Genomic DNA, 14252 nt, shown 5'->3' on the forward strand with positions numbered 1-14252 from the left:
TATAGCTTTGCTAATATAAAGCCTATTAATAGGTGTGTGCTCTGTATTTGACTATTTTTAAGATATTAAATACAGTAATAGTTAACAGCAAAAATCTTTGAATTTTATGCTAAAATATTTAAATGCCGATGTCAGTTAAATTCGACTCTCTAAATATTAAAAAATTTACCTAAGTATTTTTCAGCTTTATATGTTTTTCCAGTAATGAAAAATGTTAACTGAGATAGGAAAAAAATTGAGATAAAACATCTCAATATTTCAGAGATTATAGAACTTTCATCTGTTCATATTGTTAAAATTTAACTTTTCAATGTGAATGAAATCCTGGCGTTTAAAATAACTAAAGCATTTGTAAGTAGTCCAGTTCGGAGGAGTAATTTAATAAGAATTATGTATTTGTGGTTAAATCATTTTCTTGGCTTAAATAGAAATTTTTTTATTATACATTTTTGTGTGTGGAGAAGATTTGCAAAGAGTTATGAATCATACACCTGAAATCAGAATTTCTTATCCAATTAAAACTACTAATTTAACAAATTTAATTTTAATAAATAAAATGTAGTCCTAATTTCAGGATCTTTTCCTGAATTAATATTTCAAGAACTACAAGTATATAAAATTAGACTAAAATTGTCTATCTTAAGGATCCTCCCAGTCACAAAGTCTGTTATTTCACTTGCTCTGGAGAGTAAAAGCGACTTAAGAACAAGAGATTAGAAATATTTCCAGCATTCTTGTGTCCTTCCTTGCAAGGGTGCAGAGAGTAAGACTGTAATAATGTGGCTTCTCTGCATTTCACTGATTGTTAAAATTCAGACAGAGATTTCCATAAGTTTCCTCCTCTTTAAATGAGAGCATAATCAAAATCAGTCACTGAATGTGTTTCTATTTGTGATGTTTTATATGGAATGTGGATAATTAGCATGGTGTGTTTAATATATGTATTTTGTGTTTGAGTTTATGGAATGAACAGTGATAAAATTGAGTGAACTAGCTTTTCCCAGTTTTGCTAACCTTTATTGCACGGTGATGCATCTAATTTTTAATTTGTAAATACAAGACAGCATTCGCTGTAGCACCATTTGCTTTCATAGAGCTGCTGAGCAGTTTGCTGTCTTGAATAAATTTTGCTTTGGAGAGGGGGGAGGGATTTGAACCAGCACATTCTTGTGTGGTTTGTGAAGATTCACATGGTAACCAGTGCAAGCATTGTTAGGTTTATCTGAATAAGCACCAACCAAGTGAGTTTTAACATGATTGCCCAGGGCGATGGAGAGAGAAGAGAGAGCCCTGAAGGATTGCACTTCTCTGGTTTTTGGAAAGCGTATTTGCTGGGGGAGGGGGCTGTAAGAGTCAGTGGCCAGGGTGCCTTTCTCCCCTTAAAGCCGGTGTCCTGTTTCCCTCCAGCTCCTCATTTGTTCTGCTATCTCCTCATCATCTACTTCTTCTTTTCATTGTTTACCTTCCTAATGAGGGAGGCGGGGTAGACTGGGGCTTGATTGACAGCTACAAGCCCTTACAGTCTGGCCAGAGAGCAGTTGGCTTTGGTTTCAAAAGTGTTTTAAATGTTAGATTGTGGTCCTGTTTTTATCAAGTGAAACTGCTGCTCATCTTAAGGAAATTATCAAGGCTGAAAGGTTTAGGTTATGTATATCACTGGGTACTAAACTTGGCATAAAAATGGCCACCACCCATAGAAAAAGCACTGCCCAGCGCATTTTCCGACCTTTCACTTGGAGTTTCAAAAAGAAATATGTAATTTTTTTTTTCTTTGCAAAAGTGCTTCGATTTGAAACCACCCAGCAAATGTCTCCAAAAGAAAACTGGCTGGGACGCGACCGAGAGCTGCAGTGTAATGCTGCAGAGCAAATTTATTTTTTTTACTTCAAAGAAAAATGCTAATTAGCCGATTCACTACTTTTAAAGTTATTGTGAAGCATATGGCGCCCAGTGTGAGATACATCCAACTGCTAAAATAGAGCGGGGAGGAAATTAGCGAAGAATGGGCTGTTTGGGGTGGGAGTGGGGGTGGGGAGGAGAGTAGGTTCTCAGGCAGATTCTCCAGCCCTTTCAGAAGGATTTTATCGCCCTTCTCGGCTTCCCCGCCTCCTCGTTTACCCACTCCTCCTGCCCCAAGCCCAGGGCCAACCTCTTCTGGACTCCAGCTCCCCTCCCCCACTTCGCCTGAATTCAGGTGCTTGCCTCCCGCCTGGCCACCGACTCAAACACCTGGTTTCTAGCAGGCGAATAACCTGCGGAATCAATCTTCAATAAGTATTTACAAAGTAGGGTTTAGGGCGTGAAACCCTGACCACCTCGGCCAAACTCCCGCAGCAAACACTTACTAGTGGCCTGGTTAACCTCAGAGGTTTGCTGAGATTTTAGGAAACTGAATTAGGCGGGAAGGGGAGGGCCCTGAGCCCCTACGGGTGGTAACTGGCCTCCCGCCCCCTACAGACTGGCAGAAGACCGAGGCCCAGAAGCGACGGGAACAACTCCTGCTGGACGAGCTAGTGGCCCTGGTGGACAAACGGGACGCCCTTGTCAGGGACCTGGACGCCCAGGAGAAGCAGTGAGTGGGGCTATGGGGTGTGGTCTAAGGGAAGCCACCCCCACGGGAACAAGAAGTTTAACACAAGTTCATTTCGGGATCTGGGTGGACAGGTGCCTTTGTGTCCCCCATTGCCGCCGGGGATCCGTGTAGCTCGTGTGTAGGGCGTGCTCTCCCCTTCAGGAGGAAATATAATTCTGTCTTTCCTGTTTGTCTAACATCCAGGGCGGAAGAAGAAGATGAGCATTTGGAGCGAACTCTGGAACAAAACAAAGGCAAGATGGCCAAGAAGGAGGAGAAGTGTGCTCTTCAGTAGCCTGCAGACCAGACCTCTCCCAGCAGCTTAGCCTTAGTCCCCAGGCCAGGAACAGACTGGTTGATTTAAACTTTTTAACATTTTGTTTGACTGGATTGTACTTCTGGACCACCACCCCTTTTTCCTCCTCTCCAGATAATATACAGAACTCCAGATAGCTTTAAGGTCCTTTGTGAGTTAACCATGAAATCATTTTTGCAATCATGTGAAGTAGATTTGCAGACACCTTGTGAATGATCGGTGATGGAGATGGTCAAAGAAACTGTCCAAAAGAGGGGAAGGCTTCCCTGGTTATTTCCCCTCTGCTGTGGATGAATGAAAATTTGAAACATGTCTGTTGTAGTATTGTTGGTAATAGCATAATGACAACGGGTGGGGTGGGGGGGCAAAGGGGAATAAGAAACTGTCATGAATGATTTTTTTTTCCCAATTCTGCCGTATGTAACACTGTTACCTGAATCTCATAGTTAGATCATATTCTGTGTATTGACGAAACTGTGTCCCATTTGCCAGTGGGGTTTTCTGCAGTTGTTTGCATTTCACATAAAGATAATAAAGTTCCTCTCTGCTCTCCTCGGAGGATGGCCCTTTAAGGTAGCCTGAGATAAACCCTGTGGTTTGAAAGGTGAGCTGTGAGAAAGGCTCTACTAGATGAGCAGCAGTTTACAAAGACAGTTGTATCATCTGACTATGCGCCATCTTTTTCTCTGAATAATTATTTATTACATCTTGCTTGGTTCCTACTTTTGTTGGGGCTCAACGTTGGCTCAAGAATGCTGTTAATATTTATTTCTGTATTGATAAGTCTGTCTTGGCACTACAAGTAAATCTCAGATTGCATCTCTAGCGTAGCACTGTGTTTTGTGAAAATGGTTGTGTTTATTTATTACAATACTGAGTCTCATATAAATTTTCAATAAAAGCAGAAACTTTCTTACCTTAACCCCTGCTGCTGTTTTGTTTTTCCTTGCTGTGAAAAGTTAATGTGAAGTTTGTGTATCAGTAAGATTCTCCATGTGGAATCCAGCACAGGACACTGGACTGTGTTTGGAACTAACACAGGTCCAGAAGAACTCCTCTCACATAGAATGCAAATTTCAAAGCCATTAGTCACATTCTTAGGGAGCTTAAACTATCCTGTCCTTTGGAAAGGGTCATCTCGATGAAATAGTGCAGGAAATTTATGACTCTGCACCACTGGGGGGGGGGATGCATCGTGATTAATTTTCCAGTGTTACTTTTAGTTGCTTTGGAGTCCTATGTAGAACTGTGTCCCACCATAACCAGCAAGTCTGTAGGTACTGAAACTAAGGGGAGAGGACTGCGCTTGGGGGGGAGGGGTTGTACGAAATGTGTGTTGGAGATGGAAGACAGAAAGGTAACAATTTCTATTCGATGGGTAAAAAAAAAATGGGCACTTCTACACTGGGTGTTGGAACAAAGAAAGCCCCGTCAACAAGTTCTGAAAGTTAGGGGAAACACTGGCATTTGCTTTAGCTTCTCTTCCCCCCTCCCCCTGTCTGTCTCTCAGTCTCTCTCTCTCTCTCTGTGTCTCTCTCTTTCATCAATCCATCTTTATCTCTCCACCTCTCTCACACACGCATTCAGGTTCTCACTTCACTGGAAAAGTATGCTGCCATTTCCAAATACTGGTCTTTCAAGATGGTAAAAACTTGCCACAGAATTCTCTGGTGGCAAAGAATTCTGTTTCTTTTTCTTTCTGGTGAAAAGTTACTAGAACTAAGTGAAATCGGGTCTTTGTCCTCTTTATGAGAGAGCAGCACAGCAAGTTGCTGCTTTCTGGGGTAAATTCAGAATCCTATCCAATTCAACCCAGGTAAACCTACCGCCCCGAGCATCCTAGGGCTCCGTTTAGGGTGGATTCCAGAAACCTTCCCTTTTCCAGGGGCCTCTCAGAAAGGCGCATCCCCCTTCCCCCAAGCCGCCCCAGATCTGCGTGGTGACAAAACTCCCCTAGTCCTAGGTTTGCTAGTGATTGGGGGCCCTCCTGCTTGGTTCCCAGCCTGGCGGGGTTTCCCTTCTCAGCAGCGCCCGAACGCCCCACAGCGGCAGCAGAGCACGGACTGGGACCGCGCGGTCGGGCCGCAGCCAGGGAATCGCGTTGCCGAAGCTCCACACAGTGCCCGGTGGCACCCTAAGGCAGGCAAGCACCCAGCCCGCCAAGGGACGGAGACCCAGAAAACCCGCACGGTGTGAAGAGACAAGGGGCGCGAGGGGGGGGGGATAGCAGCGGCTGTGGAAGCTTTTGTGGCGATCGGGTGCAGAGCTCCCCCCTCCCCGCCTCCCGAGCCTGGGTCCAGTATTTCTACGGTCTGGCAACTCTACAGTGGGCACGAGGTCACTTGGATGCTGCATCCAGGCTTGGGGCCCGCTCCTGGCTGGTGGGCCTTAAACTGAGACAGCTTCCGTCTTCCTCCAATGCTGCCCCTACTTTCCCCAAGCTGCACAACTACCCTTTGAGGGAACCGTCGAAGCTTCTACATGTACTAGCGTCCCCGACCCAGACATTTGGCTAGCAAAGACTTCCTCAATCTTCTGCATCGAATTAAAAAAAAACTTTCATCTTGGTTTTACTCTGCCTCTTCTTCTCTCCCCTCCTCTTCTCTTCTCTTCTCTTCTCTTCTCTTCTCTTCTCTTCTCTTCTCTTTTCTCCTCTCTCTCTCTCTCTCTCTCTCTCTCTCTCTCTCTCTCTCTCTCTCTCCCTCTCTCTCTCTCTCTCTCTCTCCTCCCCACATCCCCTCCTCCTCTCCTTTCTCCTTAATCCCAAGGTTTTACTGGATGAGCATTAAGGAAATTCGCCTGCAATTTGGGATTAGATGAATACTCTCATGGGGGAGGGGGGTTCCTTGCCACCCGATACCTCCCACTTGCCCGAGAATGGAGGGGGACAACATCAGGAACCGACAGCGACCGGCTCCTGCGCGGTGGGCCTTGGGGACCGCGAATTCCAATGCGCACCGCCGCCCCACTTCGGTCAACCTGACCCAGGCTAGTTCTGCGACTGCCAAGGAACCCGGCCTGAGGAGGCCAGAGTACCAGAGAGATCCAGCTAGAGCGTGAACCCAGGGCCCCAGAGGGCCAATCCAGGCTCACAGCGGGGAGGCCCGGACAGGGATGCTGCCAGTGTACACCCAGGACGTCGGCATTTTCGTGCCCACCAACTAGTTCGTCCTAGCCTGCGCCATTCCCCGGAGCAGGGGGCAGGAATGTATTTCGTTTCTTTCTTTAAACCTCAGCGCGGTCCCAGTGGCTCTCAGCCTGACCGCCCGCCTTTGGGGCTACTCCCGGTGCAGTCCCGGGAGCCTAAGGTGTGTGCTGGCTCGGGCCGGCGCTGTGCTCTGCGCTGCTTCTTTTCCGCCTGTAGGTTTTATCTCTCTCCCTCTCATTTCCCCCCTTTCCTCGCGTTCTTTTATTCTGCTTTCTCTTTCTCTCGCTTTTGTGAATGGGCCGCGGTGTCTTTGTTCTGGAGAGAAGCGCCCGTGTCGCTGACTTTTGTGAACCAGAGAGGGATCTTGTAAAACCTCCTTTTCTCCTCCGTGGTCCCCCGCTCACACCCCTCCTTCCCTGCCCCTTTGATTAGATGTTCCCTCATCGTTCAAAAAAAATGTAATTTCGTTAGTCTGGCGGCCACTTTCTTTGAACATTAGCTCGCTTTCAGCTCCAACTTCAATTAGAAGGAGTTGATTTTGAGAGATCAACAAAAGAACCGACCAAAGCCTTATTAAAGGTCCTAAGAAGATCTCTCGGTCCTTTGAGAAGCAGTTAAGGAAACAGTGTGCCCTCCATCATATTCTGTTACCGTATTTTATTCGGACTCCAAAGAAAAGTGTCGCTTGGGGGAGGGGAGAAACACTTTGATGAACGGCAGTCGCGGCCCCTTTTCACTCAGCGGGCTCCCCCTTCCTTTTGGTCGCCCCGCGGCTTGGTCAGTGATCGGTGCGGACCGCGCGGCCTGGGCATCGAGGTGCTCCGGTCTACAGTGCTCTTGGAGGTTCCCGAACTCACCCACGCAATACTCAGGCTCAAACTTTTTACCCGCCTGTTGGGGTGAGAACGGGAGATGAGGAGTAAAGACTAGGAAAAGGCATAAACGTGGTCCCTCGTATTCAGTGGGAGATGCCATTTAAAAGAATTGCCGTGCTCGGGGTTGGGCCAAATCATTTTTTTCTCCCTCTCTCTCTCTCCCTTTGAAAAGTCCACACAGGTGGAAGTCTTAGCAAGTTATTCGGCTGGGAACTGGGGTCTTCCAGTACGAACAATCCGGGGAAATTGTTTCCAGGAGGCTCCTCCCGTAATATGTGGAAAATGAACTGAGGGGTCGGGGTCTGTGGCCACATTTTCCACCAGACTGTCCCTGGTTGTTGGAGACGCCAAAAGGCAGACCTAGTGTGAAAAAAAAAAGAATTTTTCTATCAAAACCTCCCGCCTAATAAGTAAAGTGTGTGAATGTGTGTGTGTGGCGGGCGGGAGAGGGGCTGCGTTCCAACGGTTCCGAAGAAGCTTTTGTAACTTTCCAGCACCTTTGGTGGGGACCAGGAGCACCTGGAGACGCGGAGCTAGTAAGTGGCGGCGCCTCCCCTGCGGGTGCTCTCCCTGAGCGCGGGAGTCCCGGGGCGCCGCGGCATGCCAGGCGCGTCTAGAATTGCCCCCGAGCTGGGCTCAGCGGCCCGCGCCCGCAGGAGCCGCCCGCAGGTGGGGGACGCAGAGGGAGGAGGCTCCGGGGCCCAGGGCGCCCCAAGGCGAGCCAGGGGCCGGCGAGCCTCAAGTCCGCCGCCCGGGAAGCCTCGCGCCCACACCCCGGCTGCGAAGCCCGGCGGCGCGCGCGCGACCAGGAACCGGTTACCCAGCACCTTTCTGCCACTCCTTCGTAGCGCAGCCTGGGTGAGAGGAGGGCGGGGGCCCCCAGGCGTGCCTCGGGACCCGGGGCCCCCTCTGCTCCCGAGACTCCAGCGCTGCCTTCTCCCTCCTAGACTTGCTCTGAGCGGAATTTGCCACCGGAGCCCCAGAGTTAGCGCGCGACCGGGGCGGGGCTGGCGCGCGGGGAGGGCGGGGGGAGGGGGGCGGGGGAGGGCGGGGGCGCGCGGAGGTAACCCGGGCTAGCGCTGCCATTGCCCGGCTCCCTGTCACTCAGCCCTCTCTAGGCCCCCTATTGGCGGCCTTGCCCCGTTACGCACTTGCCTCGCGTTCTCATACCCGGGGAGGGCAGTAGAAAGGTGATCAATCTTCATCAGGCTACATTTCCAATCACCTAAACAACCGAGCAAGACAAGCCACTCCGACAAGGTAAATTGCTTGATTTATTTAGTTTGCCAAGTGACTACGCAGGATTTCTTCAGTCTCTACCGCCTCCATGTTGCACCGGGAGTGCAGCGGCCACCGCGAACCACCACCTAACTCTGTCCCTCGAACACCGCCCCCCCACCCCGTCCCGGTTGAGGCCAGGTCTTGGGAGGAAAAGCATGTGGGACTTTGCAAACAAAGTATTTGTGCAATAATGTGAAACCTGGGGAAACACGCACAGAGCTCCTGGAAAAAGCAGGAGACGGGAATAGGGAAGTTGGGGAAAGAAGGAATGCGGGGGTCCTAGACCCGCCGCCGGGGTAATACCTGTGCAGCTCTGTTTTGCAGGTTGGCTGCCCGGAGGGTCTTGCTGAGGGCACGAGGTAGATGGTGAACAGCCCCGGCAGCGGAGGGCAGGTAAGGAGGGAGCCGAGGGGCCGCGCGCCGCCCTGCCCGGGGACGGTGTTGGCTCCCTTCGCCTCCTCTTCCTCGAATCGACCCCCGCTCCCCCAGATCCCCGGCAGGTGGGCGGGGCTGGGGTGAATGGCCGGGCACCCCCTTGGCTGTGCTGAGAACCCTAGGCCTCTGCTGAGCCGGGCACCCCTCCCCCGCCTCCTCCGAAGCTGCGGAGCTGGGGTGCTAAGTTAGATCTAAGTATTCGAAAACTCACGCAGCACCTTCGCAGAACCGCGGCGGCTGGTGGCCTGTGGTTCTCCGGCCCAAGTGCGCTGTTTCCCTTGTGGTTCCGTCCGCCTTCCGCGCCTGCTGGTCTCCCTTAGTCCAGGCCGCGGGACCCCAAGGACCGAAGCAGGGGTTGGAGTTGGGATGGGAAAGCTACTTAAGTCCTGCCTCCTTTTTCCCTGAGTTCCCACCCTGGGCTCCCTGTAAAGCCGGGTGTAGCTAGAAGCCCCCCTCTCGGGTCCCAGCCCTACCCCCCCAGAACCCCTTCTTCCGCTGGAGAAGAGCGCCAGGGGCTCGCAGTGTCTTCGGCCGAGCCTAGCGCTCCCAGCTTGGGTGTGCGGGAGCTTTCCGACTTGAGGCCTAGTTCTCTGCTCTCCACCGAGTTCAGGAGAGGACGGCGAGGAGCCCACGCGATCCAGGGTGCTCTGGCTTCTGAACTCCCCAGCATGCTTTGAGCCGCTGGGCTGGTCATCCTTTATCAGACCCTGGTGGGACTCGGTGTGCTCTCTCGGACTTGGTAGAAAGAAGGTCGGGCCTGCGTGGGCTTAGGAGGACGGGTGACCGTCTTTGAGGCACCCCTGACCTTGGGCGGCTTCTTGAAACTGCCACTTCTACTGTGGCGCCTTTGGCATCTTCTCGCCGCCTCACCCGGGCCTGGGCCACATCTACCCTAGAAGTGCGTTGAAATTCCGGTTCACCCATCTCCTAGCGTCAGGGGCCCAGAGAGGTCAGATAGAATGGTGATTGGGACTCTGGGGGAGGGGGCTGCTCTGGAGATCTCTGAAGGAATGATGTGACCAAAATGGGCAGTTGCCTGGGCGATCCAAGGGGTACTAACCTTGGACCTCTGTAGTGCCAGCGGTTTTGTCCCTCTTTCAAAAACATTTGAAACTTAAACAAAATAACCCGGTACGTACGCTCTGTACGGCCTGCCATCCCGGCGCCAAGTGAACATTTGCTTGAGCAAATTGCTTCCGCAGCACTAAAAAAAAAAGACTACACTTGGGATTTTGCACCCTCCCCGGTCCCGGCTCTCACCTCCTCGGCCTGATCGCGCTTTTAAGTTTTCTTTCCTGTTGACACTCAAGGAGTGTCTTTGGCCCTTGTCAAGCCCTAAAAGAGGAAGGAACGATGTGGGGAAAGTTTACTTTTCTAAGAAGCCGGCTTGCTGAGCTTGGAGGAGAAATTTCTTGGGTTGCCTGCCCTGTTAAGTTCCTAGCCTGCCCCCCTCCCCATTCTAGGATTATAGGAACTGAAAGCCAAAGTGACTGCGGGTGACGGTTTCCATGTGTCTCCTGTCTCCTTAGGCCAGGCCCCCAGAAGCAACAGCTTGAAGGACTTCGAAGTGGGAGCCCTGAACTGCTCCTGGCCCCAGGCCCCCTGGATCCGTCGGGGCGCCTCCACCCGGCAGTTAGCATGATGTCTTACCTCAAACAACCCCCATACGGCATGAACGGGCTGGGCCTAGCTGGCCCTGCCATGGACCTCCTACACCCCTCTGTGGGCTATCCTGGTGAGCGGTGGCCCTATGTCCCTACCCCCAAGCCTGTGCAAATATTGGGGGATTCCAGCTTTTAACGTTTGAGCCCACACAGTCCCCAAACAGGCCCAGGGATATGATTATCTCTGTGTCTGTTGCCCAGATCTGCTACAGGCTCTCCGGTTTGAGTTTAGAAACTGTGACCTACAACTTTTGAGCTTGTGGTGCCTGCTCCTGTTGTGGTCTCACATGCTAGAGAAAGCATGTTTGTCCACCGACGTATTTCCCACCGGTTGCTTTTTTAAAAAAATAAAATCTTGCCCGCCCAAACATTTCACGAGGAATCTGGACTCGATAGGCCCTAATGTAAACAGCCAAACTTCCCTTATGTCTAGCTGCCTTGAGAAGCAGAGCTCTTTCTCCCTAGTCAGAGTGCCCTAGAGACCAGGGACCTGACCCAGCTCTTCCGTGGTGGCAGACGACTCCAACTGAACCCCGAATTTATTTTCTGGATCCTACTTCTTTGCTTGAATTTATTCACTTGGAAAGCTTTCCCAGGTCCTGTTTCTACCTACCTCTGTTCTACTTCCTACCTTTCAGCCAGAAGTGGGCTTAGGGAGATGAGGAGGGGATGGCTTTGTTTTTTATCTGAGAGACAAGGAGGGCTGAGGCCCTGATGTTTCTTTCAGACAGGAGCCTCTAGCCCAATTTATACACTTTGCCCCACCTGTGGGCAGGGAAGTTTGCTTTTGCGCGGAGGTCGGCCTTTCCTTTCCATGGCAGGGTTCTGGACCTACCAGAAGACCTGCGTGTGGCCTCTAGCTCCAGTCCTCGAGGTCCACTGCTGACTCCAGGTGCCCTTGTATGTCCCCACAGCCACCCCGCGGAAGCAGCGACGGGAACGCACCACCTTCACGCGTTCACAGCTGGACGTGTTGGAGGCCCTTTTCGCAAAGACTCGCTACCCGGACATCTTCATGCGAGAGGAGGTGGCGCTCAAGATCAACCTGCCAGAGTCCAGAGTCCAGGTGCGTGGTCTTTGGGACTCTAGGATTAGGGTAGGGGCGCTAGGAGCGGTCGGGGAAGATCCGACCTGGGCCATCTGGTGTTGGGGCCCATTCACTGACTGGACAGCCCCTCTCTAACTCCCCCTAGTGCTGGGCTTCAGTCAGCTAAAGGGGGGTAACATTTTAAAAAGTAATGGCTTAGAGCCCAACATCTCTCTAGCCCTTGTCCCCAGGGCGCTTTCATTGTTGAAAGTCGGTTTTTGGATTTTGGAAAGGCCAGCCGTGTCCCCCGGGTGTAACTTTCCCAGAAGGTTAGATAATGGCCCCTGCTTCCTGGCTACAACAGAATTTGGCGTTTTCCTACTGAGCCTTAGCTCTCCTTCCGCTCTTGTCTTTCTTACCCTTCCCTTGAGTCCTGGGGATTCTAAAAGTGCAAGATGGAACTTGGTCACAGCCTAGCGCAATCTGCCTTGGAGTGTGCTCTGAGGGTGGAGTCGGTATGGTTTGGAGTTTTCTCCAGCCGAGTGGAGGCCGAGTGCAAAATCCAGATGCTGGGTTTACTGTTTCTAAAATGAAACAGTTCAGAAAATAGGAGTTCTGAGTTAGTCTAAAACTCTTCCTCGAGAGTCTTTTGTCTCAACTTCTTTCCCTGAAGGCTCGAGAAGGGACTGGGAATGCAATGCCCCGTGTCCGGGCCCCTCCAAAAGGAGTGCGAATTTATGACTTATCGTTCCATTTGGTACCCCACCTGGAGCCAAAAGGCCCAAGGAAACCTCACCCAGGCTTCCTTCACGAGAATCCCAGTACTGGAGTACTGCTTCCGTTCAGTTCAGCCTCCAGCCTTGCTTCTGTTCCCACCCAAATATTTGCCCTGCCCAACTCCAGTCTCCAGGAGCCGACTCGGTGAAACCCCTCGGGCCCCAGACTTGGTGACTGCCCTACTCTCCGATGTTCTGTACTCTCCGCTGTTTCCTGAGCTCTGTTCTTGGAAAACAGGGCCTCCAAACTAAAACGGGGCTGCGGGGAAGCAGCCAACTGCAACAGCTTAGAGATGGCTGAACTTCTGGCTGGACAGACGCAAACGTTCCGCCCTTGGGCAGAGTTGCGCTGGGCTTGGGGAGGTGCGCATCCCTCCTGCGGTGGAGGCTGACTGGGGGCTTTGCGCAGAAGGATGGGGGAGGGAGCCAGAGCTGGGGACCTAGCACGTGCGGGGGAGGGGACAGGGTCTGGCAGGGCCAGAGACTGGGAGGGGTAGAGGCTGGGATTGAGAGGTCCCTGAGATCCTGGGCGGGGTGTGAGTCCGAGGGGCGGAGGAGCTGTGAGCTCCACTAGCCAGCCCCCTGATCCCTTCTCCTTCACCCTGCTCACTGCAGGTTTGGTTCAAGAACCGCCGTGCCAAGTGCCGCCAGCAGCAGCAGAGCGGGAACGGAACGAAAAGCCGGCCGGTCAAGAAGAAGTCGTCTCCAGTGCGCGAGAGCTCGGGCTCGGAGAGTAGCGGCCAGTTCACGCCGCCTGCCGTGTCTAGCTCGGCCTCTTCGTCTAGCTCAGCGTCCAGTGCCTCCGCCAATCCCGCGGCTGCTGCGGCCGCGGGCCTGGGTGGGAACCCGGTGGCAGCCGCGTCCTCTCTGAGTACGCCTACTGCTTCGTCCATCTGGAGCCCGGCCTCCATCTCGCCAGGCTCAGCACCGCCATCCGTGTCCGTGCCAGAGCCACTGGGCGCACCGAGCAACGCCTCCTGTATGCAACGCTCGGTAGCCGCAGGTGCCGCCACTGCTGCGGCCTCTTACCCCATGTCCTATGGCCAGGGCGGAAGCTACGGCCAGGGCTACCCCGCGCCCTCTTCTTCTTACTTTGGCGGTGTAGACTGCAGCTCCTACTTAGCGCCCATGCACTCTCATCACCACCCGCACCAGCTTAGCCCCATGGCACCCTCCTCCATGGCTGGCCATCACCACCACCACCCGCACGCACACCACCCACTGAGCCAATCTTCAGGCCACCACCACCACCATCACCACCACCACCATCACCAAGGTTATGGAGGCTCTGGGCTCGCCTTCAACTCTGCCGACTGCTTGGATTATAAGGAGCCTGCCGCTGCCGCTGCTTCCTCTGCCTGGAAACTCAACTTCAACTCTCCCGACTGTCTGGACTATAAGGACCAAGCCTCGTGGCGGTTCCAGGTCTTGTGAGCCCAGGAATGAGAGGAAGTGGAGAAGAAACGCAACTACCTGCGCCCTCCGTGGTCCCCATCCTGTTGCTGCTGCTGCACCGCTCGCCTTTGCCTTGGCTTTTCCAAAACTGAATTTTCACGCCCCCAAGATGTCCATTGCCTGCACTGCCGCTCCCATCTTTGTGCCACTTGCTTGGGGGAGGGTAGACCCTTCTCCCCTTTGGAGGTGGGGCCCGGTGCTTCTGCTTGGCCCTCAGTCTCTTCACGGGATGGCAGTGTGCTCTCCCTCTCAACTCGTGAGTCACCCATTCAAGTCTTTCTGGACAGCTTTCATGCACCCGGAGCCTTCTGAGGCTCTTCGCTCTGACCCTCTCTGTTTGGAGCTCAACAGTTTTATTTATTCTTTCTGGACACTGAAGTCACTAGCTGGCATATTATCTACCGTTTGGAGTGCACACACACACACACACACACACACACACACACACACACACACACACACACACACTCCTCCAAGTCAAACCCACCACTGTCTCTTCTAGCAGACTGTACCCCCTCAGCTGCCCTTGATCCAGCTCCCCATCTGCAGGCCAGAGCTTCCAGTATGTCCACCTCCCCAGTGGTGAGCACTGAGGCAGGCCTTCTGGAGGAGAGTACCCCAGCCTCCTGCCCTGCCCTGCCCTGCGCTGGACTGATTCAAGCTTCCGCCTAGGCGGGAATGCTGTACATAGTCGGTCCGTTCC

At 52.6% G+C, this 14252-nt stretch overlaps 2 protein-coding genes across 12 annotated transcripts in view; both read left to right on the forward strand.

Annotated features, from left to right (window-relative positions):
* Ehbp1 (EH domain binding protein 1) overlaps window positions 1-3810 on the forward strand; it is a 270164-nt gene extending 266354 nt beyond the window's left edge. For 7 of the 10 annotated variants that reach the window (XM_035453512.1, XM_035453510.1, XM_035453511.1 and 4 more), the window contains 2 exons: window positions 2458-2572; window positions 2777-3810. In XM_035453512.1, coding sequence (XP_035309403.1) covers window positions 2458-2572; window positions 2777-2867 — 206 coding nt within the window. In that variant the 3' untranslated portion in view covers window positions 2868-3810. The remainder of the gene's footprint in view (window positions 1-2457; window positions 2573-2776) is intronic. The other 3 variants (XM_035453507.1, XM_027388045.2, XM_027388048.2) reach the window with 1 other exon arrangement.
* Window positions 3811-10265: 6455 nt separating this feature from the next.
* Window positions 10266-13912, forward strand: Otx1 (orthodenticle homeobox 1). 2 transcript variants are annotated; one of them, XM_035453418.1, is made up of 5 exons: window positions 10266-10362; window positions 11206-11357; window positions 12710-12885; window positions 12967-13032; window positions 13063-13912. In XM_035453418.1, exons 1-5 carry the CDS (start codon window positions 10266-10268, stop codon window positions 13526-13528), a joined length of 957 nt encoding a protein of 318 aa, XP_035309309.1. In that variant the 3' UTR covers window positions 13529-13912. The 2 variants fall into 2 exon arrangements, with proteins under 2 accessions (XP_035309309.1, XP_035309308.1); XM_035453417.1 differs by having other exon boundaries at window positions 12710-13912.
* Window positions 13913-14252: the final 340 nt, after the last annotated feature.

Source organism: Cricetulus griseus (assembly GCF_003668045.3).
Source record: "Cricetulus griseus strain 17A/GY chromosome 1 unlocalized genomic scaffold, alternate assembly CriGri-PICRH-1.0 chr1_1, whole genome shotgun sequence".
Taxonomy (NCBI): domain Eukaryota; kingdom Metazoa; phylum Chordata; class Mammalia; order Rodentia; family Cricetidae; genus Cricetulus; species Cricetulus griseus.